The following is a 27,180-nucleotide window of genomic DNA, read 5'->3' on the forward strand; positions in this document are numbered from 1 at the left end:
CTCTACTGTTGTCAACCTCAGTTCTCCCTAGCCAGCTCTGCCCCACTCAGTCCCACCTTCTTGTGACGTATCACATCACTTGCTCAGAAGAGAATGCATACGCCTACCAAGGAGTATTACAAGCAAAGAAAACAAAAAAAAAAAAAGGTAAAAAGGTAAAAAGCGATTTTAAGGTTTTAGGGAGTATGATTGAGGTTATTGATTGGTTAGGATTGCGATGGGCTTTTCAAGGCATTACAATCACTTTAAGAATGCCCCCCTGGGAAAGGATATTCTGTAATCCCAACATACTTCTCCACAGATAAATTACAGTTAGTTGGCGTTGTCACTCTAGGACAGAGTGTGAAAATAAAGGCCTGAAAAAAAGAAAACAAATGCAGTCACTACATCTAAGGAATGGTAAGCTGAAATATATTTTTATTCTTGGGGTTAAATATTCTTTAAAATTAAAGAGAGAGGGGAGAAAACCCATTAACTATTTATGTGTTGGGCGAAGTTACATACCATTTAAATTTACCTTTGGATGTTTTAAAACTGTTCTAGTAACAGATGACAGCTTTTAGTTTAAATCAATCAAAAACCTCAACATAAAATGGCAGTCTAACCAGACAATCACCATCCTACCAGGCCACCATGCTGGACAGGCTCTACGTGTTCAATAATCTCTTGCTAATTTTCACTAATTTTCTGCCTCGCCAACTTGAAAGCTATTTCCTAAACTAAAGCAGGCAGACAGTTTGACTAAGTGGTTCCACTGTGGTATCACCTTGTTTTCTTAAGAGACCTTTCTTCAGGAGACAGAGATGTGAGCCAGGAAGACAGAAAGAAGAGCTTTACATTTCATATCTGTTCAAAGAGGATCTAATGCTACTTCACTGATGTGCAATCAACTTGACAAATGGATGCTGTGCAACCCCGTGCCTCCCTCTGTAACCCGAGAGCCTGATTTACACAATATTCAGTTAAGTGAGGGAAGCCCAAATTCCAGACAGACTTAGTGCTGTCGTGCTGGAGGAAAAGCTGATCTGATAATTCTTCCCATATATTGAAATCTGATCATACTGGGAAAAATCTGCAACCCACGGGGTGGGATAAGCCAAAGAACATTATAAACATACACCCTGACACTGCAATTAAAACAAACAATAAAAAAAAATAAAAAATCCCCCCCCCCTTACAACTGAAAAAGGAATGCATATAACTAAGGAAAAAAAACTCTAAATTTTCAGTTGGAATTTAGAACAGTTCGATGTTTATGATATACCGCATTTTTTAAGCAAAACACACAGAATACATATAATGTGAACTGTAATATCCACCCAAGGATTTGTAATTCTCTCCTGTCATGTTTGTGATTCATACAAACAGGACTTAACAAATTTACTTTGAAAGTAGCAGCCAACTAAAAAAGGTAGGAGCCATTTTTTTTTGGACCAGTAGGGCTTTGTTTTTGGGCAACAGATATGGCTAACTGTTGATCTCTAAAGAGGGACGCTGATAAAAGGGGACACTGATATAATTGGGGGGGGGGATCTCTAAGGGGGGGTGAAAATATGAAGGGACTCTAATGTAAGGGGGCAGGGGTCTCCAAGGGGGGTGCTAATATAAAGGGACTCTGATCTAATTGGGGGGATGGGGTCTCTAAGATAAGAGGGATGCTTACATGAAGGGACTCTGATCTAATGGCGGGGGTCTCTATGCTGCCTGTCCTTAAATTGCAGGACACATGCGACAGGAAACACCTATTGCTGGGTCAGAGTCATGCATTCCTCTCACACAGTGTCCCCCCTCCTCATACACTGTCCCCCGCCTCTGTTCCTGTTGGTGGAGCCCCTGGGTTGTCTCCTCTCCCCTGCAAAGTAGTTTGGCCAGCTCCTGGGCCTCACCCTGGGTTGCCCCCCCTGCAGGGTTCAGCCAGGTCACTCTTGGGCATTGTGCAGAGTCAGGGCTCACTGTTGGCTCCTCTATGCATCTTCCCGGCCAGACAATTACAGAAGCCGCTGTCCCAGCTCACCTCCCAATTGAGGGAGGGCCAAAAGTGGGGGAAAGCTCCAGCCAATGGAGAGGGGAGAGGCTAATAAGCTGCCCAATCATTGTTTCCCCATGCAAGGGAAGAAAGACGATGAGGCCCTCAGTGGGGAGCTGCCCGAGGAGTTGCTCATATCTGGTGCCACTGGCAGGGGTGGATGGGCTGATGGTAGCCCGGGCGCCAAGACCTGATTTCTGATTGCCGTGGCGACCTGGCGCATGGGCTTTGTCAAGTCCTGCATACAATACAGCAGAGCCACTTTCTGTGTTAATTAAGGAATACAGTGATGTCACTTACTTGCCCCAGCCTGCTAAATAAACAATGAAGAGCAACCAGACACTGATAAGTCATCAGCTCTATTGTCTCTTATCTGTATTTTCCCTTTTTAGTACATGTGCATGCAGCAGAGCCTGATTGGCCCCTAGTGTGGGCACCTTTCTGCCAGTGTTGTTTTGCAAGGAATGATGAGAAACAGATTTAGGCTTAAACTTTGCATGTAAAATACATTTTACTCCTTTTAATAGGATACACATTATTTTAATGGGATACATAACTGCATACATGTTTTTTACAGATCTGCCTGGAGTTCAGCTTTAAAGCCCCCCCCCTTCTCCCTTTACAATGATCAAAAATGACTGATTACACAACCTTAATTTGATTGTTAAATAATTTATGAGAGAAAGATTAATAGGGCTTTTCACAGTACTCGCCAACTGGCCTGCAGCTCTTTGTCACATTTTGTGCAACCTCTTTTCCTATGACCTACAGAAGGTGAAGTGTAGAAACTTAGAACATTTCAACTTTTACAAACTCACTATATAGGCATATGAAAAAATAAAGGAAGGCAAACAGCTGAATAGGATGCATTTTCCCTGCATCTGTTTAAATGCAACATTTCATGCCTGACTGGAATATAAAAGGTAAATACACAAGTCTTTATTTAATGTGTGACCACATCTGTGGATTTACATTAATTATCTGGCCAAGATGGTGGTTCCATGGGCATTAATAAGACAGCATGTGAGTGATGAAAATGTAGCTATTATGCAAATATCAAATTTATAAGCAAAGCTATGCTTTGCTTATTCAAGCAACAGCTTACTTGCCATTCTTTAGCTCACTTGCCTACCTCTCATTTTAATGCCAAAGCTGAACGGAGGACATGCTTGGTACTTCTGGGTATAGACAAGCATGTGACTCACTATGTGACAACACTAGGGCAATCATTGTGGTCACACGGGGGGTATATAGCCTATGTGTAGGCATCCACTTTAAGAACTTGTAGCTTGCATAGGACTTTCTTTTGCTCTGGGAAGCTGAATGGAGTAAAGTGGGAACAAAATGAAGAAAAAGTGGATTAAAATAAACCTATTGTTTTGTCCTGCATAGGCAAAACATGAGCTCACTTACAAGATTGCTGAAGTTCAATGTAACAAGTGTAACTTCACTTTTAGTGAGCTTCAAATAACCCCCCTGATCAGTCATGACAAGGCAGATACTTACCTGTCCCTGCTTTGCCAAGCCTTTACTGTGGCATATGTTCAGAAGCGTATAGACTTTTCTTGAAAAATAACACTTTCAGTGCCTGGCTTCTCATTCAAAGCACAATATCCATTTGTTTCATTGGATTATTTCTTCTCCATTAGATCAGAGTAGGAAGTTTACATTACAAAAATAGATGTTGCACATATGGGTGGGAGAAGGAGGACCCAATATTGAAGAATTTAAGCAAGAGCCTGTGAAGTGCCAAACAACCCCCACAGCAAGGGTTCAGCAGAGAGGGGATAGGTCTGAGTGGTCAGGAGCAATCTGGAAGGGTAGCAAAGTCCATTAAAAGTTATTTTACCAAGAGTAGAATTATACTTTAAAATACACACATTTTAATGAATGCAGCACCTCTCCATTGGAAAATGTATTTTAAAAAGTATTATCATTAAAATCCAACTACAGAATTTTTTTTTTCAAATACATTTCCTTGCCTGATAAAAAAAAATAAAAGTCCCAATCAGAAGCTCCAGTGGATGATGAGGAAACTGCATTCCTCATCATCCACCAGTCCCAGCTACTGCCCCTCTGCATCATTTAGCCCACTTCTTGTAAGCCAAGGATGGTTAGATGACACCCTTCCCCCATCTCCCCAACGAGCAGGTTCCTGAGCCCTGCAGTTACAGTAGACCGGGGTAAGCAACCTTTGAGAGATAGAGATCTACCTAAACAACATGAAAGAGCTCAAAGAGTATCTGGGTTCGGCACAATTTTAGTTTTTTAAGGATTTAACTAGCAAGGCTTAACTAAACAGTAAGGAAAATGTTGAAAATATAATAAAACAAATGTCAGTGTAAAAATATAAACTTAGCCTACCTTAAAAGTGAACAGTGTGTTGCCGGTGCCAGTAGGGCAGAGGTTAGTGTCAGACAGAGCAGTGGACAGTGTCAGTAGAGCAGTGGATGATGCCATAACTTTATTTTATTATACTATTTTTCTTAGCAATCCTGTTGGGGGGGGGGGGGGGGGGGCTTTGGTGAAATATCATAGGTCTGAATAGATCACAGTCCTTAATGTCTAAACAAAGTTTACTATGCTTCAGTTATGAATGGGCAGGGGACCACAGAGGTGGGCGAGGAAGCAGAAGGAAGGGGATAGGAGAGGAGGCATTTATTGGAACCAATCCCCTTTCCACTGGCAACGGCTAAATGCAGGTGGGAGGAAGAGGAGCAGGCTTTCAGCTGTTGCAGGTGGAAATTGGAACAGTTCCAGAAGATACTGGCCCTACTCCTCTCCGGGTACTGGGGATTGGCAAGGAAGAGCCCTGATCTACCTATCACCTGCCCGTGGATGACAGATTGTGATTGACGAGCTGCCGACCCCGCAGTAGAGTGATGCAAGGAATAGCAGTCACCAAAAAAGTATGCATGCAAGAAAAAGAAAATATGTAAAAAGGAATGGATGGGCACCAAGAGTAGAGTGGGTGTTCTAGTGAGGAGCCTGCCAACCAGTTGATGGCCTTACATGAATGTAAACAACGCAGGTCTCGAGTGCTTGTCAGTTAGCTGTATAATCAGTAGGAGTATCAAGGAGTTAACTAAACTCAGGATGCAGCAGGGTATCAGTGCACTGTTTACCCTCCTGTTGTCAGGGTCTCAGAAAAGGCTTCCTTACCCAAACATGTCATGCTGAACTGAATGAATTGTAACAGCTGCCGATCTGGTAACATGGAGAAGCTTAGTGGTGATGTCCTGCTGAATTCACATCTTTTAAGTGTTCAGAAACATCAAACAGGTCTTGCAAAGCATTCTCTCCATGGGGCATGTTAAAGGGGAGTACAGTGGATGTTCACAAATGGCAAAAGTGTGTAAATACCTGTGTACTTTCTCGACAGGTGTTAAATGTTAATCCTCCTTATCAGACTTCTGCAAACTCCCTCTACTGGTGGTGAGCAATGCCATTTAAAGCTAAACTATAGGAATTAGCCAAAATACACTATTGTAGTGGTGTCCACCTACACTGAAAGGGTTAATGGCTCATTAGGTCTATGTGTGCATGAATAAGGAGCATTAGAAACCTTATTCCCAGCTCTGGCAGGCTCAGTGCTGCCTACTCTCTATCGCTATACCCACAGTCGCACTACAGCCTTCTTTACTTACAACATAGGGTTACTAACCATGCACTGCATGTGATGATGCAGAGGGACCGCCCATGGGATGGAGATTTAGGGAGAAGGAGAGCACTGGAGCTGGCTGGAGGGGGGTGGTGGTAGGGTAAGTAATACATTATCTTCCTCTTCTAGACTTAAGTATTTAGCATTTGCAGTGCGAGGCCGTGCACTGCAAGAGTACATTTTGGCTAATTCCCAGACATCAGCTTTAATATAAGCCAGCAATGTGGTTGAAATGCAAGCCACATAAACTACTGCTCTTTGTGCAGAATTAAAGCCTAATTGTAGGAAACCTATGACTTTAGTTTGTTTTGGTCAAGCTGGTCCAAACAAATTATTTCTTTACTAAACAGCATGTATAATCTGTATGTAACATCAGATACCTACAGTATACAATATCATGTACTGACAGCAGTACAGGGACTTCCCATCCAGTTTGGGGAGCAAAATCAAATCGATTTATAGGAACCCCCTCCCCCCCTTTTTTTATATGAATGAATATAAGGCTTTCGCTGATTGATGGAGTTAGAAAAGTGGGCAGATGTCGTCAGTGTCCGGCTCACAATATTCATGTCTCTGTCATCTGACAGGGCTGAGTAAAATTAAGGACTGGTTAATTCGGTCGGGAGCTCTTGGTCCATCATGGGCCCACCAAGCTAAGGAGCAGCTAGCATTTCGTGGAAGACTCCAGCACTCTCTCACCTGGCTTAGACACTACTAGTTACAACCTACCTGTTTGCTTACTATGTAAGTAGCCATTTGGCTTTTAAATAAAACCCAGTTGCTTTTACTTGCTACACATAGTCTGGCGCTCCCCTCTGTTTCTTTTGTGGAAAATTGTCAGGCAAACAGTGGTTGCATCCAAACAGAAGCAGTCACTGTTGAAGTATTGTGACAGCCACAGAGGCTGCCTCTGTCAGACTAGAACAGCAGACAGGGGAGGTTTCTCTATCCATACTCTTTAGCCTGGATGGGGATATCTATAAACTTTACAATGTATGGCCTGCTTTGCTTTCTTACTACAGGCCCAAACCACAAAACTAACAGCTCCACTTCTCTCTACATATCAGAAATTAACTCATTCTACTCACATAGATTTTCTCATTTACATTGCACAGCATGTGGATATTTATGAGCCACATAAAATGGACATGTTTCTCTCCTTCTGTTGCACAAAAGGCAGTAAACAGCTAGTGAATAATAAAAACACATTTGATAGTGTAGCGTTTTCTTAGGTGTGCATAGATTGAATTTCCATGCCATTAAAATGTATAAAATAACTAAAATAAAAATAGAAGCTTGTACAGAACTCACTGCCACTCAGAATTTAAAAAAATTTGCTAAACATTGTTATTAAAACCATACTTAAGGTAATTACTTCCAAATGTTTTAGGGTTACGTAATTTCTTTAGAAACAAAAATGGCCAATTTGATCAAGACTTCTACCCCCTTGTCAAAATTCTTCCGCACTGCTAGCTGACATTAAAGTCAAGCCATAGTGCCTGTCACCAGAGATTTAATAACTTTAATATCCTAGTGATGGCTCGTTTCTCTGTAATACCAACAAAAGCTTTACCACCTTGTTTGAGCAAAAAAAAAAAAAAAACTATACTAAATGCTCCCTGTCTCAAATATCACTTGGGAAATTCCTTCAAATGTCTTACAATACAGGGAAAATATTCTGTCGTTAGTGGAATGAGTAAAATACAATTTACCTCACTGTAGAACACTTCGGAGCTTATTAAATAATCAACCCGAGTCTATGCAAACGTTTTTGTGCAATTCTTGTAGAGCTATGCAGCTCTTTAAACATTATTTGAAAAATTGTCTCAATTTTTGCAGTGAAGGACTGCTAACAGACAAATTAGCTGGTCTTCTAAACTAGAAACACAAATTGTTGTCTGTGTCTATTCCACTTTAAAACATCTGGCTAAAAGGAAGCACAAGAAAGAAGCACTTATTATTAAATTTGTTAACCAGAAGTTCCTCCTATATGGGCCCTTCTGAAATGTTACCAAGGGTTTTATCTTGACTTTAGAATAGAGCCTTCCCTGCCTGTCATTCATGCTTTACCCACCCACTCAATGAGACAGGCTTGTTGGCCAATAAGACCCACTGTTAGGGCTGGCTTAGCCCTTCCTTCTCTGGGCTGGCTGCTCAGCTGTCTGCTAATTGCCAGATCTCATCTCTCTCCACAGTTAGCAGCTGTTCCTGATCATGCTTGTCTGACCTGCCTACTTAAAGTTGTCCAGCTCACTTCACCTCTGCCTTCGCGCTGGTCACATCACAAGAAACCATCTCCTGCGGTTCTGTTTTAAGACTGGCTTGCTGACATCCCTTCTGGCTCCTTATCCTGCTTGCTGTTGCTCTACTTGGATCCCTGACTTCTGAACTGGCTGATTACCAGATCTGGTTATTGAACTCTGGCCTGACTGACTATTCGATCCGGTTACTGGACTCTGGCTATGCTTTGACTATGCTTTTTCTATTTACCTTTTTATTTTTATTTAATAAAAAAGTGTTATTTAATTGTACTTCTGTCTCAGTCTGATTCATGGTTTCTGACACCCTCCCACTAGACATGGTGATGACATGATAAAACAGGGGTCTTCAAAAAGTTTCTGCACTTTTATTTTTTTTGTTGGAAACGGTGAGGGCAGGAGGAATAATAATTGGTCATGTCTGAGAGTGTCATGTGACTAGTCTGGCAAGCCAGCTGACCTTGCAGTTTAGTATAAGCGTTGTCACGATGTGGTGAAAATGGCTACAAAACGTATAAAATAAGCGTGGAAACTTTTTGAAGAACCCTTGTATGTTTCTAAAGAATGATATGCAGGTACCTGCATGTAAGTTTGCCTGAGAGTGTCATGTGACTAGTCTGTCTGGCAAGCCAGCTGACCATACAGTATAAGAGTTGTCACGCTGCGGTGAAGATGGCTATGAAATTTATAAAAAACAAAAAAGTGTGAAGACTTTTTGAAGAACCCTTGTATGTTTACACAGAAGGATATGCAGGTAGCTGCATGAAAGTTTGGCATTTTTTTGGAGCTCGTCATGGATAACAAACGTTTATATATTCTAGGTTTGCATTTTGTGCTAGTCTTTGGTAGAGAGGGGAGGGGTTAGTGTTTCTTTCAAGTTTTTATTGCTGTCTTTGTTCTCATTTTGGAGATGTACTGTATTTATTTACTACGGGTATTTATAGAACATCGACAATTTAGGCAGCACTTTACATGCTGTACAATCACATGAGTCCCTGCCTTCAAAGAGCTTACAAACTCTCAATTTCAAGGTCTATCTCACATGCATACACACACGCACGCTAGGGCAAATTTGGCTAGGAACCAATTAACCTACCAGGTTAAACCCAGAGTACCCACACAAGCACAGGGATAACATGCAAATTCCATGCAGATCGTGTCTTGTCTGGAATTCAAGCTGTGGACCTCGGTGCTAGGCAGAAATGCCAACCATTAAGCCACCGTGCTTCGCAATCACTTTCTGTCCAGATGGATGTTTTCTCCAGGATAAAAAGTGAAAAGAATCTAAACTTTATCAGTTAACAATGGAACAGGAGTAGAGTACAAATATGCCAAAAGAGGTACTAATAAAACCTTAGTGATGCTCTTGCCTGTTTCAAACAAAATCCCCAAAAAAATTTGGATAGAGATTTAACTGAAGAGTGCATGTTTGTTGAAAATCATTTGTATTTGAAAGATTTTTGAACTATTTGTTCTGGACTCAAAAGCGAATTGTTTGCAAAGAATGATTTTTTACACACACTGAAAAATAAAATTTGAACGTACCTCCCTTTATATTAGTTATAGGGAGTAATTATACCTATAATGCGGCATTCATCAATTTTTTCAATTTTCATAAGATCTGAAAAATTGGCCAGTGCATAGGTCAGCTTTAGGCAATCTATAAGTAATATTTCATTAATTTGATCTGATTAAATTCTACAATAAACCTCATCCTGGCAGCTTTGGGTACACCACACCAGATCCCAGTGTGTGTGTACAATGTGGAATGTAAACAACTTATTTAACGCTTCTCAAATCAAGCAAAATGGAGAAGAAGTGTACTTAATTAACCACTTGAGATCCGCGCTATAGCCAAATGACGGCTACAGCGCGGATCTCCTTTTCCGGGACTACGTCTATTGACGTAGTCCCATGTACAAGCGGCCTGCGCGCCCCCTGAGGGGCGCGCGTGGCGCCCTCTGTGATCGGCGAGTCCATGAGACTCGCCTGATCACCGATCCGTGCAAGGGGTCGATCCCGACCCCTTATCACGTGATCAGCTGTCAGCCAATGACAGCTGATCAGGTGATATAAAGGAGCCGGTAATCGGCTAGTATTCCTCCTCGCGCTGAAAGCGCGAGGAGAAAAAAAAAAGCCGATCACCGGCAGCCGTGATCGGGACATCAGTCCCGATCACAGCCAGCAATGCAAGCGCCCACCTGCCCCCTGCCAGTGCCCACCTGCCCCCTGCAGTGCCACCCTAATAAAAAGTAAGTGCCCCCGTCAGTGCCACCCAGCAGTGCCCATAGTGCCACCCAGCAGTGCCCACAGTGCCCCCCAGCAGTGCCACCCACAGTGCCCACAATCTGCCTCAAAGGTGCTGCACCCCAGTGCCGCCCATCAGTGCCCAGCAGTGCCGCCCATCAGTGCCCAGCAGTGCCGCCCATCAGTGCCCAGCAGAGCCACCTATCAGTGCCACCTATCAGTGCCCATCAGTCCCATCTATCAGTGGTACCTATCAGTGCCCATCCGTGCCATCTTATCTGTGCCCATCTTTGCCCATCAGTGCCGCCTTATCTGTGCCCATCGGTGCCGCCTTATCTGTGCCTATTAGTGCCGCCTTAACTATGCCTATCAGTGCCCACCAGTGCAGCCTATCAGTGCCCACCAATGCAGCCTATCAGTGCCCACCAATGCAGCCTATCAGTGCCCACCAATGCAGCCCATCAGTGCCCACCAATGCAGCCTATCAGTGCCGCCTAATCAGGGCACTTCAATGAAGGAGAAAAATGACCCGTTTGCAAAATTTTATAACAAACTGTTAAAACATGATTTATTTTTTTATTTTTTTTGCATCTTTTTTTGTTTGTTTAGCAAAAAATAAAACTCCGAGCTGTAACTAAATACCACCAAAAGAAAGCTCTATTTGTGGGAAAAAAAATGATAAAAATTTCATTTGGGTACAGTGTTGTATGCCCGCGCAATTGTCATTCAAAGTGCATCAGCGCTGAAAGCTGAAAATTGGTCTGGGACTGAGGGGGGTTTAAGTGCCCAGTAAGCAAGTGGTTAAACCAAGTTAGCATAAAAAAAATCAAAAAAAAAATCATATTATACAATCTCACAAAACATGCTCTGCAGCGCAGTTCTGCAAATATTGTTCTAGAATAAACAAAGGCAGTACTGAGTAGCTTGGTTTTGAAATGTTTCCAAGCATTTTATAATCAAGCCTCTGTTTCACAGAGCTTACTGCTTGTTACAATAACTATGTTCAGGGCTAATTTAACACTTAATGTGTATCTATGGTCAAAATGTAAAATCATATATTCACTTCCACATTATAATTCAATTATTTTTAGCCTACTATTATTAATCTGATTGATCTTGAAGTTTGTAAACTTACTTTGTGAAGATCCCCACACAATTACTTGCCGGAATTCTGACACACATATTCACTACACCCTGTGGGAAGGCACTGCTGTGTCACACATTTCACAGAGCCTGCCTTCTGAACTCCAGAGGTGTTGAGAGGAGTATCAGGAGGCGGAGTCCGTACAGGAATCACTGCTTAAGGGCAGTATAGGATATGCAGTCCTTGGAAATTGAAAGTAAACAGCAGAAGAGAAACTGCAAAGTATACAGAGAATACAGGAACTTGTGGAAAGAGACAGTTGCCAGACAGGTAGTACATAAAATGAATAGAGATTCTTCAAGTAAGCTTATATTGGATTGTCAAAAATAACTATTGTTTGTATTGATAAGCAATGCTGCTTGCCTGGCATCTGTTGGACAAGCTTGCCGGATAACAAGCCTATGGCTGAGATTGCTGACCAGAGTGTCAGAACAGCTCAGAACGTCAGATCGCAAGTACAGCGGCTTTGACCAAAGCTTACAGTTGTTTTTCATTCAACCAGGAAAAAACGAATAGTGTGTACCAGGCTTAAAAGAATCCCAAAAACATTTTCATATATATCCTCTGACTTGCAGCCTTGTTAGATATGAATTTGGGGCCTTAGTACAAGACCATTAGAGACAGGAGCCTTTCTTTCTTTTTTGTCCTAACTGATTTGCCACTCCACTTTTCTTTCCTCTACACCTTTCCTACTTCACATGCCTCCCCCTTTCCTCATAGTTGTAAAATACAGACCATTACAGGGGAGACATCAACTCATTCTGTTTGCTACTTTGTGGAACTCCACTGATATTATACATGTCTACTTTGTATTGCTTGTTCTGTCATTATTTGCTTTGGTAATGTACTGGTTTTCTTACTGTATGCAGTTGTATTACAATATGACTTCTATAAGAATAATAAATAAATTAATTAGATTTTTTAAATTTTTCTACAAAACACAATATGACTGCCTTTGCTGTCTAGGAGTATAACCCCAATTCCCAAAAAGTTTGGTGTAAAATCTACATTAAAGCAGTAGTAAACCCGCACTTTTTTTTTTTTTTTTTTTAAACCTGCAAAGCAAAAGGCATAATGAGCTAGTATGCACCGCATACTAGCTCATTATGAAATACTTACCTTAGAACGAGGCCCCGACATCTGGCCCGATCCACGCCGAGGGAGCTGACATGCTCCCTCGGCATTTCTTCCGGGTATCGCGGCTCCGGCGCTGTGAGTGGCCGGAGCCGCGATATCGTCACTCCCGCGCATGCGCGCGGGAGATCTCAGTCCGGCCGCTCGGCTGCTGCCGGATTTTGATGGCGAGAAACCCCTTGTGCGCATGCGCCGCTGCAGTCAGCGGCGCATACCGAGGGGAATATCTCCTAAACCGTACAGGTTTAGGAGATATTTTTTTTACCTACAGGTAAGCCTTATTATAGGCTTTCCTGTAGGTAAAAGTTAAAAATGTGGGTATACAACCACTTTAAAACAGAATGCAATGATTTGCAAAACCCATAAACCCATATTTTATTCACGGTAAAAAATAGAAAACATATCAAATATTTAAAGTGAGAAAATGTACCATTTTAGGAAAAATATAAAGTCATTTTGAAATTGATGCCAGCAACACATCTCAAAAAAGTTGGGACAGGGACGTTTACCAGTGTGCATCATCATTTTTTTTTTTTTAACAACACAGTAAATGTCTAGCAACTGAGGAGACCAGTTGCTGGAGTTCTGCAAGAGGAATGTTGTCTTAGCCCGATATAGGATTCTAACAGCTCAACAGTACTGGGTCGTCTTTGTCATATTTTTAATTTCAAGATGCACAAAATATTTTCAATTGGTGAAAGGTCTGGACTGCAGGCAGGCCAGTTAAGCACCCAGACTCTTCGACTACCAAGCCCTGCTGTTGTCATAGATCCAGTAAGCGGTTTAGCATTTTCCTGCTGAAAAATGCAAGGCCTTCTCTGAAAAAGACATTGTCTGGATGGGAGCATATGCAGCTCTTAAACCTGGATATATATTTTCGCATCTTTTCCAGATGTGCAAGCTGCCCATCCCATATGCACTAATGCACTCCCATACTATCAGAGATGCAGGCTTTAGTACTGAGAGCTGATAACAAGCCAGAAGATCCATCTCCTCTTTAGTTTAGGGAAGGCTGCACTCATGGTTGGCAAAAGAATACCCACGCTTGATTGGTTTGACCACAAAATGTTTTTTTCTCACTTTGCAACAGACCATTTTAAATGAACTTTAGCACAGAGAAGACAGCAGTGTTTCTGGATCATGTTCAGACACGGCTTCTTTGCATGAGAGAGTTCATTTGCATTTTTGGATGGCACAGCAAATTGTGTTCACAGACAGTGATTTCTGAAAGTATTCCTGAGCCTATGCAGTGATGTGTATCACAAAATCATGCCTGTTTTTAATGCACTGCCATCTGAGGGCCCTGAATATCAAGGGCATCCAATATTGCGTTTCGGCCTTGTCCCTTGCACACACCGATTTCTAAAGATTCTCAGAATCTTTAGATATTATGTACTGAGATGATGATATATTTAAAGTCTTTCCAATTTTACATTGAGGAACATTATTCAGAAATGTATGTAATCAATTAGTCTAGCGTAGTTTTTTATGTTTGTTTAAGAAAAGCGCTTTTTTTCCTTCTTAAAATTGTACATTTTCTCAGTTTAAACATTTGATACGTTTTCTATTGTGAATGAAATATGGGTTTATGAAATTTGCAAATCATTGTATTCTGTTTTTATGTAGTTGTCCAAACTTGGATTTGGGGTTGTAACAAGTACACATTGAACAGCAACTCTGGGCAACATGTGAACAATTAATGCTATCCAGGAAACATTGCAAACAAGCTTAAGTTGAAAAGTCTATTCCGTTCACCTTGCTGTGAGTTTAAAGGGACCCTGTCACCTCTCTAAAAAATACAGGCAGTTGCACTCTGTAAAATGAGGGTGAATAGTTAACTGTCTGGCAGCTAGTACATTCTTTATCTTGCAGAGCTAGCAGCACCTGGGCTAATACTTTTGGGTGTGTTGGACAGCGTGTACCTGTAGTGACGCAGCAACCTGCATAGGAAACCAAGACACCCAGCTTGGGAGATGACAACATACTTAAAAGTGTAGAATAGCAGTGGTGCTGCTAGCTTTCCAGGAGGAGTTTTTAATTTGGGAAATACCAGGTTCACTTTAAACAATCCCTTCCCGATGTATCGTTTTTTTCACAGTGCTTTTAGAATGTATGTAAACTTGACCAAATTTTACATTTTGCACCCCAATTCTAATGCTTCAATCTATGAAGGTGAGGCTGCATTAAGTTCAAAATCAGCACCAGCATGGACAGAACTAAGGATACCAACATCTATAGGGTTTAGCCAGATGTGGAGCCAGGTGTAAAAGGTACAGTATATATATTAGGACAAATATTAGAGCCCAGTCCTAAGTCAGTTTAAAATGTATTATTGGAGTGAATGTTTGAGTGAATGTTTGCTTGTTAGGCTGATCCCTTGAGATCTGTGCTTCTTAAAATTGGCCATACACTAGAAGAGTTTTTTTAAACAAGCATTATACAAAAATGTTCAGTATGTTTGATGACTTGATGGCTGTAGTTTTAAAATATTTCAAAATTACGAAAAAAACTGTTAGAAATTTGTTTGCAGTCAAAAATGATATCTGATTTGACACACTAACAATTAGAAAAATGAACACATTTTGAACAAAATTCTACTAGTGTATTGCCAAGCATAAATCTCTGACTTAAAACAAGTATGCTTCAAATGAAGTCAAAATTCCATATCTGAATGCTTGTTCTGGATCAGTGACAATAAGAAAACAAGGAAAGGCAAAGTGGAAACTAGCAAAACTAATGAAATAGAAAATCCATCAAAATATCTATCTTTTCTAATATAAAGTTTGCATGGACCTTCTGAACAGGGCTCATCTCACTATTACTCTAACCCCTTCCTGACCAGCCGCCACAGTTATACTGCAGCAGATTGGCACTGCTATATGTCGGCTCTTTAAAACCCGCCAAGCACCCGCAATCGGTCGTGAAAAAGCAAGAATTGGGATCTGTGTGTGTAAACACTCAAATCCCCCTTCTGTCAGGAGAGAGGTGACAGATCGTGTGTACTAAGTAGGAACAATGATCTGTCTCCTACTCTAGTCAGCCACACTTCCCCCAGAGTTAGAAACACACATAGGGAACACAGTTTGACCCCGTGATCGTCCCCTAGTGTTAACCCCTTCAACCCCCTCAAAAGTGTCTGATGTGTCCGTCGCAGTGTTGCAGTCCGGATAAAAATCGCAGATCACCGCCATTACTAGTAAAAAAAATAAAAAAAAAATAAACATGCCATAAATCTATTCCCTATTTGTAGATGCTATAACTTTTGTGCAAACCAATCAATCTACACATATTGCAATTTTTTTTAGCAAAAATATGTAGAAGAATACATATCGGCCTAAACTGATGAAGAAATTCATTTTTTACCTTTTTATTGAGATATTTATTATAGCAAAAAGTACAAAATATTGTTTTGTTTTGTTTTTCCCAAAATTGTCGCTTTTTTTGGTATAAAGCGTAAAAAATAAAAGCATACCACCAAAACAAAGTTCTATTTGTGGGGAAAGAAGGACATACATTTTGTTTGGGTACAAGGTCGCACAGCCGCGCAATTGTCAGTTGAAATGACGAAGTGCCGTATCGCAAAAAATGGCCTGGTCAGGAAGGGGGCAAATCCTTTTGGGGCTGAAGTGGTTAAAAGTGGTCTTTTGGGTCACCAATTAAAAAAATAACATTATCAAATAGAATATTTGAACACAACCAATGTAATTTGCCCAGTAAATAATGAAAAAAGATTAATCATCACTGAATAATGATTTCCTAAAGTCACCAATGCAAAAATGGCTTTCAGAGTTTTACTTTGTGGTACCTTACTAAATCTTACTTTCAGGTTGGCTATACACGATGAGCACCTGTATTACAGAGTATGCCCCTCCTTGAACTTGCTACAACCTTTTCTAAAATGTATTTTTATAAATCAGTTTAATTTAATTTTATGTATTTAATTACCAAAAAAGGCAGAAAACACAGTGTCTACTAGTTTTAAGTGCTCACTGCCCTTAATAAAAGCCTGAGTTCACAAAATAATCACCCTACATGGGGTCATCCCTTAGGGTCTGTTCTGTGATTTAAAAAAATCAAGTTTCTGAAAGGCAGTGTTGTACAAGACCAATACGTAATGGATTTGCTACATGCAGAAACCAGGGGTTCAAAACGTAAATTCCACCCATTTTAAACAAAAGTAAACTTTTCAATAGGTTAGTAAATCTCTGTGAGCTGTTAGTCCTTAAAATTTTAGTAAGAAAAGGCAAAGAAGGGTTTACCGTGTGCATAATACTGTGTATTTGTTGACTAGGTTTTTGGAAGATTATAGCACACCCCAATGCTCCTGTTTTGTTTAGGATGGGCATATGCCTCAGTACTGGCTACTCTTGAGGTGACATCTGTTTATCTATGACTGTACTTACAGTTATGACAAATAGTCGACTTTTCTCATTCAGATTTTTTATTTTTACAGAGATAAAGCAATGGTATTGTCTGCAGATTTGAAGCTAAGATAGGTCAACTCCACCCCCTCTTTTCAAAGTGGAATTCTACTGCTGTGTGCTTTTTTTAACAGAACTACACACCAGTTTCCAACAAAGTGGAGACTGATTGATTACATCTGGGAAGGTACCTTGGTCTCTGGGCTGCTGAATGGAACTCAGTAATAATAATATCTCATAAAATGATTTTGATTTACTAAGTGCTGGTTTTTCTTTTCCACTTTACTCCTATTATCAAGGATCCTGAGGCCCTCCTCATTCTAAATTCCTTGCCAGCCCTCCTGTGACTTTGCTGGACTCATCACTTTCCTGTAATATTTTGCATACAAGCTCTTGTATGCATCTCCACAGTTTAGTGTTCTATACAAAAACAGAACGTTACCATGTATGGGCAGCACAACGAACAATTAGAGAATGTCCATCACAATACTCCATCACCACAGGATGAATAACATTGTGAATGTGGCATGACTGGTACCTGATCGTGGCTGGTTTCCACAGAGTTGCCAATGCCATGGAATGTCATCTGCACAGGCGACAGTGTCAAGCATGTCATGAAATCATTCCCGCTCTGTCTATCATTGTAACTGACCTGCACCCAAAAAAAATAAATCAATAATAACAGTTACTAAAATGTATAAATGCGTTTTAAGGCAGAACTCAAACTGCGTGGTAATACCTATCAAGGGGAAATAAGACAATGGAATTCCATACAGAGTCACAATAAACATTCCTAATTAACTACTATTAAATGTTGCCATAGACAGTGTAGAATTCATAGGCAATGAAAGCGACTTAAACATGTCTTACAAGAAATGCATGTGGCACACCTAGTTGTGAGGTTTAGTCTTGGATAACTACTGTTTGATTTTTCTCTTTTCAGGAATAAACAGTTTTCACTGTACCAATGCCACACAAACAAATTAGAAACAGGTAGACAGTAAGGACTGGTGATTAATTTGACAATTTGCAGACACCGTAATCACCTATGATGGTGCTTAAAATGTACCATTTTGTCAAAATATAGTAAATAACTTGACTCATATAGACATACAAATTGTAGTTGAATAATATATTGTAGTAGTTACATAAAAAAGACTAACCTATTCAAACCTGAGATCTTCATGTACATAGTCTTCCAAAAACTAATAGCTGTTCAATGTTATAACGAGAGAGATTTCTGCAAGGCACAGCCAATGACATTGCAGGCTTGCAGATCAGCAAACCAAAACACACTATATTTCTGTGTCTGCCTGACTTCAAGGAATTTCCTGTCATCTTTCATCATCATTAAAAGAGAAGTTCTGGAAAAGAAAAATATAAGAAAAGCATACTTACCTATATGGCTGCAGCAGTGGTCCCAGGTGCAACGATCCCCTGCAATCGAAAACTGCTGATCCCTCGGGTCATGGTATTTAGTCTGTAGAGAGCCGTTGACTGTCAGTCACTGGCTTGCTGTTCTGCCCCTCCAGAGCTAGACTATATAGGAGCAGAGAGTTGCTGGCTCAGGCTCTCAGAGCCGCACTCAGAGGCTGATCCAGCTGCCAGTCAAGGCATCTGGGTGGATCCCGACTGTAAAGTTGGGATCTTTCCATAGCCTGGACTGGCTGAGTGACATTAGCAGCAGATGTCTGAGAGAAATGACCAGCAGGTGGCTAAAAACAGGCCACAGGAGTACTGAATGAATGAAGTTCACTCCTGTGATCCATAGAAGTACAGCCAAAACAGCTTTGGCCATACTTCTCCTTTATGAGATTCCCCAGACAGCCACTAATCAGTGGCAGAGCATGATTATGTGCAAATTTCAAATCTTCATGACTTTATTATGGCAGTCTAAGCCTCACAAATAGGCATTCACTAAAACTGAAAGCTCACCCCACCTTTCAGAACATGTTTCATGTTATATAAGTATTAAGAGTCAATCCCAAACTTACAAAACCTGGAGATTTTTCTCGTTGCCATCTCCTGTCGAATTTGAAACAGCTGTGCATGACTTTGCATAACTGTATTATTAATTTACAGAGAGAGTTGTGAATGAAAAAACTACTAGTTTCCGTGGCAGAGGGTCTGTGGTTTTTAGCGGAGCACAAATGTAGAGATGCCATTGCACTTATAGCCCACTGTTATTTCATCCAGCACACCTGAAGGTCTGTGGCTAGGTACAGACCTAAGCTGGAGGAAGAATCTGCAAGAGCCAGACTGAAACTGCAATCCACTGTTGGTGGTTACAATGCTTTGCAAGCTCATATGTTAACAAAAAAAATCATGTCAAATAATAAATGCATATTTTTTTCCATATGCGAACATTTATCATTTTTAGCAAGAGGTGGAATTCTTATTTATGATACACCATCTCCTCCCAATGGCCCCATAACCTTATGAAATCAATTACACATAAATCAGTTATAACCTATACAAAAAAAAAAGGGGGGGGGGGGGGTGGAAAATAAACAAAATAGGCCACTGATCCCATGAAGTGTGCTTTACCATAAAACACATTGTAATACAAATTAAAATCATCTGAAAAAAATCCTATAGAAGAGCCTGCAAAGTTCCAGCCACAGCCCACACAAGCCATGGTTGTAACTGGAGCTATATCCTTTAGGTCTCTTTCACATGGTGTGCATTCTGTTCTGATCAGCAGGAGATCAGCTCACACATCCACTGCTGATTGGAGCAGAGCAAAGGACATATCTGGTGTAAAGAAGGAGTGACTAGGCATGCTCCAAAATATGCCCCGCCCGATCCAACATCACTTCCGGTTGCCTGGATTCCATGCTGGTCCTGACAGCATGGCTCTCCATCTTGGATCAGACACGCTGTGTTTCCCACTGTTGGTTGGCTGTAACTTCTACCTGCAGCTGTCTTTACTCCCAGGAGGCATCCTGCTGGATGTTATGGATTGATATGCCTGTTTTTCACTACCATCTTGTAAGTGTTTTTAACCCTTCCTTGTCATTAAAATGTTTTATTACTGCACTTAGAAGTACCTTCTTCTCTGCTTTGGATGACATATCTGTGTCTGCTCAGTCTCTGCAGAGCGTACATGGACAGAGCCCACCCTGCTCGATGGGCGGCCAGGAGTAAACATACTCTGCTGTCCGTTTTACACCTGACTACCCTCTGATCTGATCCATCTAAATAGAAGAGGACGGATCCCCTTCCTTTTTTTTGTAACAGCCTGGATCGATACAAACCCATTTACACCCACCTATCCATAGGAATGCACAGACCTTCCAACTGAAAAACGGACCTTATGGGCTCGCCTGTGTGAAAGGGCATTAGATGCCTGGATTGTTACACCTAAATCCCAAATATAATAGTAACAGCTGGAATTCATAGCGATTCATTATACAATCTTTGGACACCAAGACTATACACACTCCTGCTTATGAAGGCTGATGGATGCATTTTGGGACTGTTTTGACTTGAAAAAACAAGCAGGCCAGATAAATGGTTTCTGGTGTTAATGGTCTACAGTTTATTGCCTAAAATTTAGATGTTACAGTGTATATGTACAGTATGTTATGGAGTGGCCTTGCTAGAGGAAATATATGTTATGTTAACTTATGTTTGTAATAAAAGTTTGCTGTATGGTTAAACATGTCCCATTTTTTTTTATTTCACCCCATTTTCTTTGATAGGTAATGAATGGTTTATATGTGATTAATTTTATATGGTTAATGGTGATGATCTTACTGTAGACAGATTAATAAAAAAATTATTTTTTAATCAACTGTTACAGATTACAACATTTTGTCACACCAAACAAGTTTGGGATACCAAGCAGAAAAATCATAAAGTAGTAGGGAGGATAATGGGTACCATTGCGTCCAAGGTTTACTGACTATATTCAAGAATGCTTGTCCCTTTGTTAGTTCATAAGCGTGTTATACTGTGTAAAGTATTTAGGTGTTTAGGAGTTTAGGAGTTAATAATAAGTAGATGCTTTTGGCCACTTGTCCACACCCTTAAAACAGGAGCTGGACGCACCAAGATCTCACCTCACTTCCCTGAGGAAGTCACGTGACTGGTGACGATACGCGCCGGAATAGGAGGAACTAGGATACTGGAAGTGACGTTCACAACACGAGCGGAACGCTCGTTCGGTTTTAAAGCTGTGTTTTACTACCCGTTTGTGAGTACCTTTTCAATACATTTTTAAATAAATTTATGTACGTACTTCACCATCGGAGCATACCTCTCTCTTTTCTATGAGACCTTTGTGGATAATATTGAGGCTTAAGATCCATGTGGAAACTATTTGAGGTGCAAAATTCCAGCCGAGGGGGCCAGTACTCACCTGCCAGGAATTAGGTCGCAACCCCTGGACCTTGCCGTTTGGTTGTTTTGCTGTTTACCTTACAGCAGTAAGGTAAGGGGCCACTCTACCTGGTGTGCCGTGAACACTGGAGATATAAGAATTAAAGACACGGTTGCTGGCACCTGTTTTTGAGAAGCACTGAATAAGCCACTGGCCACTTTACCCATTTCAGCTCACATAAAGACTTTACCATTTTATTCTTCTTACTAAGAGGAGCACTGAAAAATAGCCACTGGTCACTTTATTCCATTTAATTTCACATAAAGACTTTACTATTTAGTTCTTTTGTTTAAGCATGCATTGTGTGTTGCACTTTTCAATATAAGAAGAATTTTATGAGTTTATTTTCTTGGAGATATTAACTTGAATATTTAAATCACATGACACTTTATTGTTTTACTATCTGTAATATATTGGACACTTTATTTCATTGATTATTCACGGGTTAATCTGCTGGAGACACTTCACATATTTGGATCAGCTTTATATTTACCGTGTATAATACCTAATTGTATAATATTGGAAGTTTTTTATTACATTTACCTAAAAGGAGGAGATATCACCTAATAGAAGGAGACATCGCTCTCGGGAGTGTGTCACTTAGTAACACTGGTATTATTTATATAAGCATAAGGCACTTTATTTTTAGTTTAGTATAGTTTAGCTTAACCGTCTCAGGTAGCGCAACACCATTTATTTGATTTTTAAAGATCTCACCATCGATCGAATTTGGATCAAATTTGGCTAGGAACTTTTCTCATTTGTGGTACTGTTAAGGTAAGTTATACTGTTGTAGAGGATTACATTTTGTTCTAAGCAAAAGGATTATGTGCAGTGTACGATCTAGTGCAGTATGAGATCTACAGCACTGGTGCTTAGGACTGCTAGCTGGAGATTTGTTTAGACTAGTATTGTGCTGTTCATTGTTCTCTTTGCTGGGGGCGTTGATATTAAAAAGCAAAACCCTGCCCGTACAAAAATGGCCAACTACACACAGAGACACTGTACAGAACAAGGCATCATAAGTAATAATGGGGATCAACTGCAAAGAGACCACAGGCAATACGGGTGACTCATTTCTTGCACCCCCTCAGGTAGCTACTTGAAGAGTTCAATTCCTTAAAGGATACAGTTTTCAAAGGTCCTGGATAAAAATCTACTATACCAAGTCATCAGTGCCTAACAGCTAATATCACTCTTTGCATCAGAGTTCCAGAAATGTATGTCTACCCCCCAAAATAAATACAATGTATGGAGACGTTCTGACCAGGACTTTCAATACACAGTAATGTATTAGTCATAAATGCATGAAGGAAGTAAGATGACATTTATACACGTTGGCTCCTAAGAAGAGGTACTAACTTGTATACAACAGATACAGAGTGCAAAAATAACCTCTAAAAAAGCTCTCTTGGCCATAATTCTCCTGTAAGTTTCAGCTGACAGCAGGCTAAAGCCCACTATTGGCTGACATCACAGAGCTGACCCAGGCCCTGCAGAGCTGCAGCCTCAGCCATCTGCTCCCATACCCTTCACAGCTCAGTGCTCCAATGAGCACTGGAGGGGCAAAGCACAGAGCGGCCACTAAAAGTCACCACGCTCTGCTCTGAGAGAACCCTAGAACTGAGTGATTAGCGTTTTTTGTCCACTCAGTTCTCTGTGTAGAGCCAGTGGGTGGGACAGCTGCAACTCGGATCGATGCTGCAACCATTTAAGCGATTATGATTGTATTTTTTTCTTTCCCACACTTCTCTTTTAATGTGTTGGAATTGTACTGACCCTTTCACACCAGTTGTCATGGCTGGTGCAAAAGCCTATGTCCCCACTTCCACCTTAATATAACCAAAGCAAATTAACAGTTTTGGATGGATTGACCCTTTAAAGCACTTTTTTTTTTTTTTTTAGGCAGAGATACACAATAGAAAAAGTTTTGAAGGTTAGACATTTAGATGAAACAGGCTGGCTGTTTATGACTTAAGACCACACAATGGCTGCCCTTTATTGCAAAGATGAGGAACACGCTTCCAAATTTTTTTTTACAAGATTGTACATTTGTGGTTTAATAAAATGCATATTTCCACCAACATAAATTGTGTACTGGTTAGAAAAATTGATTAGTAAACCAATAGTCTGGTGAAGTTGGTCTCATTGACCAATGATTTGGTTGGAAAGGCAGCAGAAAGATATATGCCAAACCAAGATCACCGTGGATGGTTCACCATAGCTTTCTTGCACACCTGCTACACTAAAATGTAAAGCAAAACATGAACCTCACAAAATAAGAAAAAAACACACAAAGTAGTACAGTGCTCATCATAAATGAGTACACCCAAACAGATTTGTCAGAAAACCTACCCTTTCAGGATCAACATGGTCTATGGGACACTATACTACTAAATACTTCCACAAATGTGGTCCATTGATTGCAACCCAAATTTGTTAATTTGCACACACAAAAAAGTATTTTTCCTAACAAATTCATTCAAGACCAAGTTGTAAAAAATGAATACACCCCAATGAAAGTCTTAGGAGCAAAGCTAAATTTTAGACAACAGAATTCCAATTAACAAGGATTAAACTACAGGTGAGTCTAATTATTAATTAAACAGGTGTCCAGCAGACATAAACAGGTGTCCAGCAGACATTAAAAAAGGGCATTACTTAAAGAAAACCCCTTCCGATTTCATGCCGTCAGCACTGGTACCACATGGAAGAGAAATGTCACAAGGCCTGGGAAAGAAATGAATTTATTTAAACAAGAAAGGTAAGGGCTACAAGAAGATCAGCAAAGTATTTCTCCTCAGTCAGAATTTTGTAGAAAAAGTGATACAAATATGTAATCAGGAAGGAACTGCACCCATCACACAGAGACATCCAGGCTGTCCACGGAAGTATCTTCTGAGGAGAAGGGTGGAAGAAAATTGCCCTGCAAGTTCACAGCAGTTAGCCAAAGAATTAGAAAGGCCCAACTGGGGTGATTGTTTCCCCTGACACAATACGGTGTACACTGCAGAGGAATGGCATGCATGGGTGTTGACCACGAAGGAAGCCTCTCCTAAAGGCCAAGCACAAAAAAGCCCACCTAGAATTTGCAAAGGCCCATGCTGAAACAGAAGATGACTACTAAGACTCTGCACTCTGAACTGATGAGACCAAGATAAATGTTTTTGGAACAGATGGCTTCAAAACTTTATGGCGTCGCAAAGGTGAGGAGTACAAAGAAAAATGCATGGTGCCTACAGTGAAACATGTAAGTAAAGAAGGGGGGGGATATTACTGCACCAGTCAATAGACTCCTAACTAGTGTACCACTGTACGCACTGGGGAAAATGTCTGAACCCACAGGAAAATAAGCAATTAAAAAGATAGTGGTGCGCTGTACAAAATATTTAAATGGAAAAAGGATCAGTAGTATCTAATGGTAGTGTTTAAACAGGTCTTAAATAGAGGGTCAGATGCTATAAGCAAAATAAATATAGCAGACAGAGTATAGTATGTAATAGTGGGACATACGTATAAACAAATAAATCCATTCCTAACATACAAGTGTATACTACAAAAGAGTATATAATGCACATAAAAAATCCAATAGTATAAAATAAATCCAAGAATGCAGGTAATAATGAACCCACATGCTGGAAAATAAATGTTAAAATGCTAATTCCCAAATTGCAATAGCAAATGAAAGTGGTGCATAACTCAGTCCACTAGATAAGCAGCACTGAGGCCGTGAAAAGTCATTTACTTATATAAAAAACAAACCAAATAAAAAATACTGATTGTATAAAAAACTCAATGTCCAACAGAAGCAAAGTATATGACTCTTAAAGTGCACAGTGTAACAGTAATCCGTATCCGATATATAAAGTGCTTGGTGCTAGTAAATATCATTCAATAAAGTGCTGTAGATGGTGGATATCCTGTGCAGTCCTGCATGGTGAGTATATGGGTGTCCCCTTACCTTACTGCTGTAAGGTTACAGCGTGGATGTATATATCTTTTAGGGTCCTTGGTGCTTTCCCTTTAAGATGCCTATTGTGGTCCCCCAGGTCCTGGTTGGCGTTTTTACCCTGCCTATTACAGGCGATGTATTGGTCCCTTTAAGGATGGCCTAAGGATGCTCAGGATGGAAGGTCTCATCACAATACCACATAGAGGGGTTAGAGCAAAGAGGAGGAATGCCTCATGGTGTAGTATTTAAAAATGTGTATTTATTATCTTTTAAAATAAGGCAAACAGATACTCACAAACATAAAAGGATAAGAGAGCGATGTATAAACGAGCGGCAAGCTCGATAAGCGTCACTTCCGGCTGGTGACGCTTATCGAGCTCGCTGCTAGTTTTATTTATTTATCAATATATTTTATACTATTGGATTTTTTTCTGTGCATTATATACTCTTTTGTAGTATACACTTGTATGTTAGGAACTGATTTATTTATTTATACTTAAGCCCCACTATTAAATATTATACTCTGCTATATTTATTTTGCTTATAGCATCTGATCCTCTATTTAGGACCTGTTTGAACACTACCATTAGATTCTACTGATCCTTTTTTCCATTTAAATACTTTGTACAGTGCACCACTATCTTTTTAATTACAGTGAAACATGGTGGTGTCATTCTGTGGGGCTGCATGAGTGCTGCTGGTGTTGGGGAGCGGCATTTCATTGATGGTATCATGAATTCACAGATGTACTGCTCTATATTGAAAGAGAAGATGCTACCATCACTCCGTGCCCTTGGTTGTTGGGCACTTTTCCAATATGACAATGATCCAAAACACACATCTAAGGCCACTGTCGCATTTCAGAAGAACGGGCTGAAAGTGATTCAGTGGCCAAGTATGTCTCCTGATCTAAACCCAATCGAAGACCTATGGGAAATTCTGAAGAGACAAACCATCCAGACTCTAATAGAGGTCGTTCATGAAGAATTGAAAGAGATAGATGCTCATTCAGTGCCTAGAAGACTTAGCACTGTGCTTACAAATCATAGAGGGCATACAAAATACTAGATGTATTCATTTTTGCTGGTGGGTGTATTCATTTTTGCATCAACTAATTTTAGTAAAATTGAAGATTTTGTAATCTAAGTTATATTATTAACCTTAACAAATGTTCTACAATACTCAGTTTTGTCAACATTTTGGAAATTTTTTTTGTGTTCATAGAGATATCTTACTTTTCAAAAGGGGGTACTCATTTATGCTGAGCATTAGAGTTGCACGATTTTGGCCAAAATCAGAAATACTATTTTTTTGCTTAGAATAAAAATATCCCGATTTTCGGGACGTAAAATCTTTCACTTTAGACAAAAAAAATTGGGCTAACTTTACTGGTTATTTTTATTTTTTTAATTCATTAAAGTAATTTTTTTTTTTTTGAAAGACTGCTGCGCAAATACAGTGTGACATAAAATATTGCAACAACCCCCATTTTATTCTCAAGGGTCTCTACTAAACACACACATATATATATATATATATATATATATATATATAACGTTTGGGGGTTCTAAGTCATTTTCTAGCAAAAAAAAAGATTTTAACTTGAAACCAACAAATGTGAGAAAAAGGTTTAGTGTTTAAGTGGTTAAAGCGGTTCTCCACTCTAAAGTGAAAGTTCCGCTCATCTGATCCCTCACCCCCTCCGGTGCCACAATCGGCACCTTTCAGGAGGGAGGGGGGTGCAGTTACCTGGATAATCCAGGTAATTGCACCCACTTCCGGGACAGAGCGCCGCAGATGCCCCCCCCCCCCCCCCCGTTGTGTTCTGGGAAACACACAGTTCCCAGGACACAGCGGGGACCAGCAGAGACAAGCAGCGCGACTTGCGCATGCGCAGTAGGGATTCCCTGACAGAGGATGGCGGTGGGGGCAGCAGAGAGACGAGCGATCGCT

The 27,180-nt window shown here is 40.4% G+C and overlaps 1 protein-coding gene across 1 annotated transcript in view; it reads right to left on the reverse strand.

Annotated features, from left to right (window-relative positions):
- The window catches only part of STAU2 (staufen double-stranded RNA binding protein 2), a gene marked incomplete in the record, with an annotated part of 473,555 nt that overhangs the window by 93,282 nt on the left and 353,093 nt on the right, over positions 1-27,180 (reverse strand). Inside the window, 1 exon segment of the mRNA XM_077492880.1 lies at positions 17,430-17,543. Coding sequence (XP_077349006.1) covers positions 17,430-17,543 — 114 coding nt within the window.

Source organism: Lithobates pipiens, unplaced genomic scaffold (genome assembly GCF_037356315.1).
Source record: "Lithobates pipiens isolate NorthernLeopardFrog02 unplaced genomic scaffold, aLitPip1_a1.2 Scaffold_19, whole genome shotgun sequence".
In the NCBI taxonomy this organism is placed as follows: domain Eukaryota; kingdom Metazoa; phylum Chordata; class Amphibia; order Anura; family Ranidae; genus Lithobates; species Lithobates pipiens.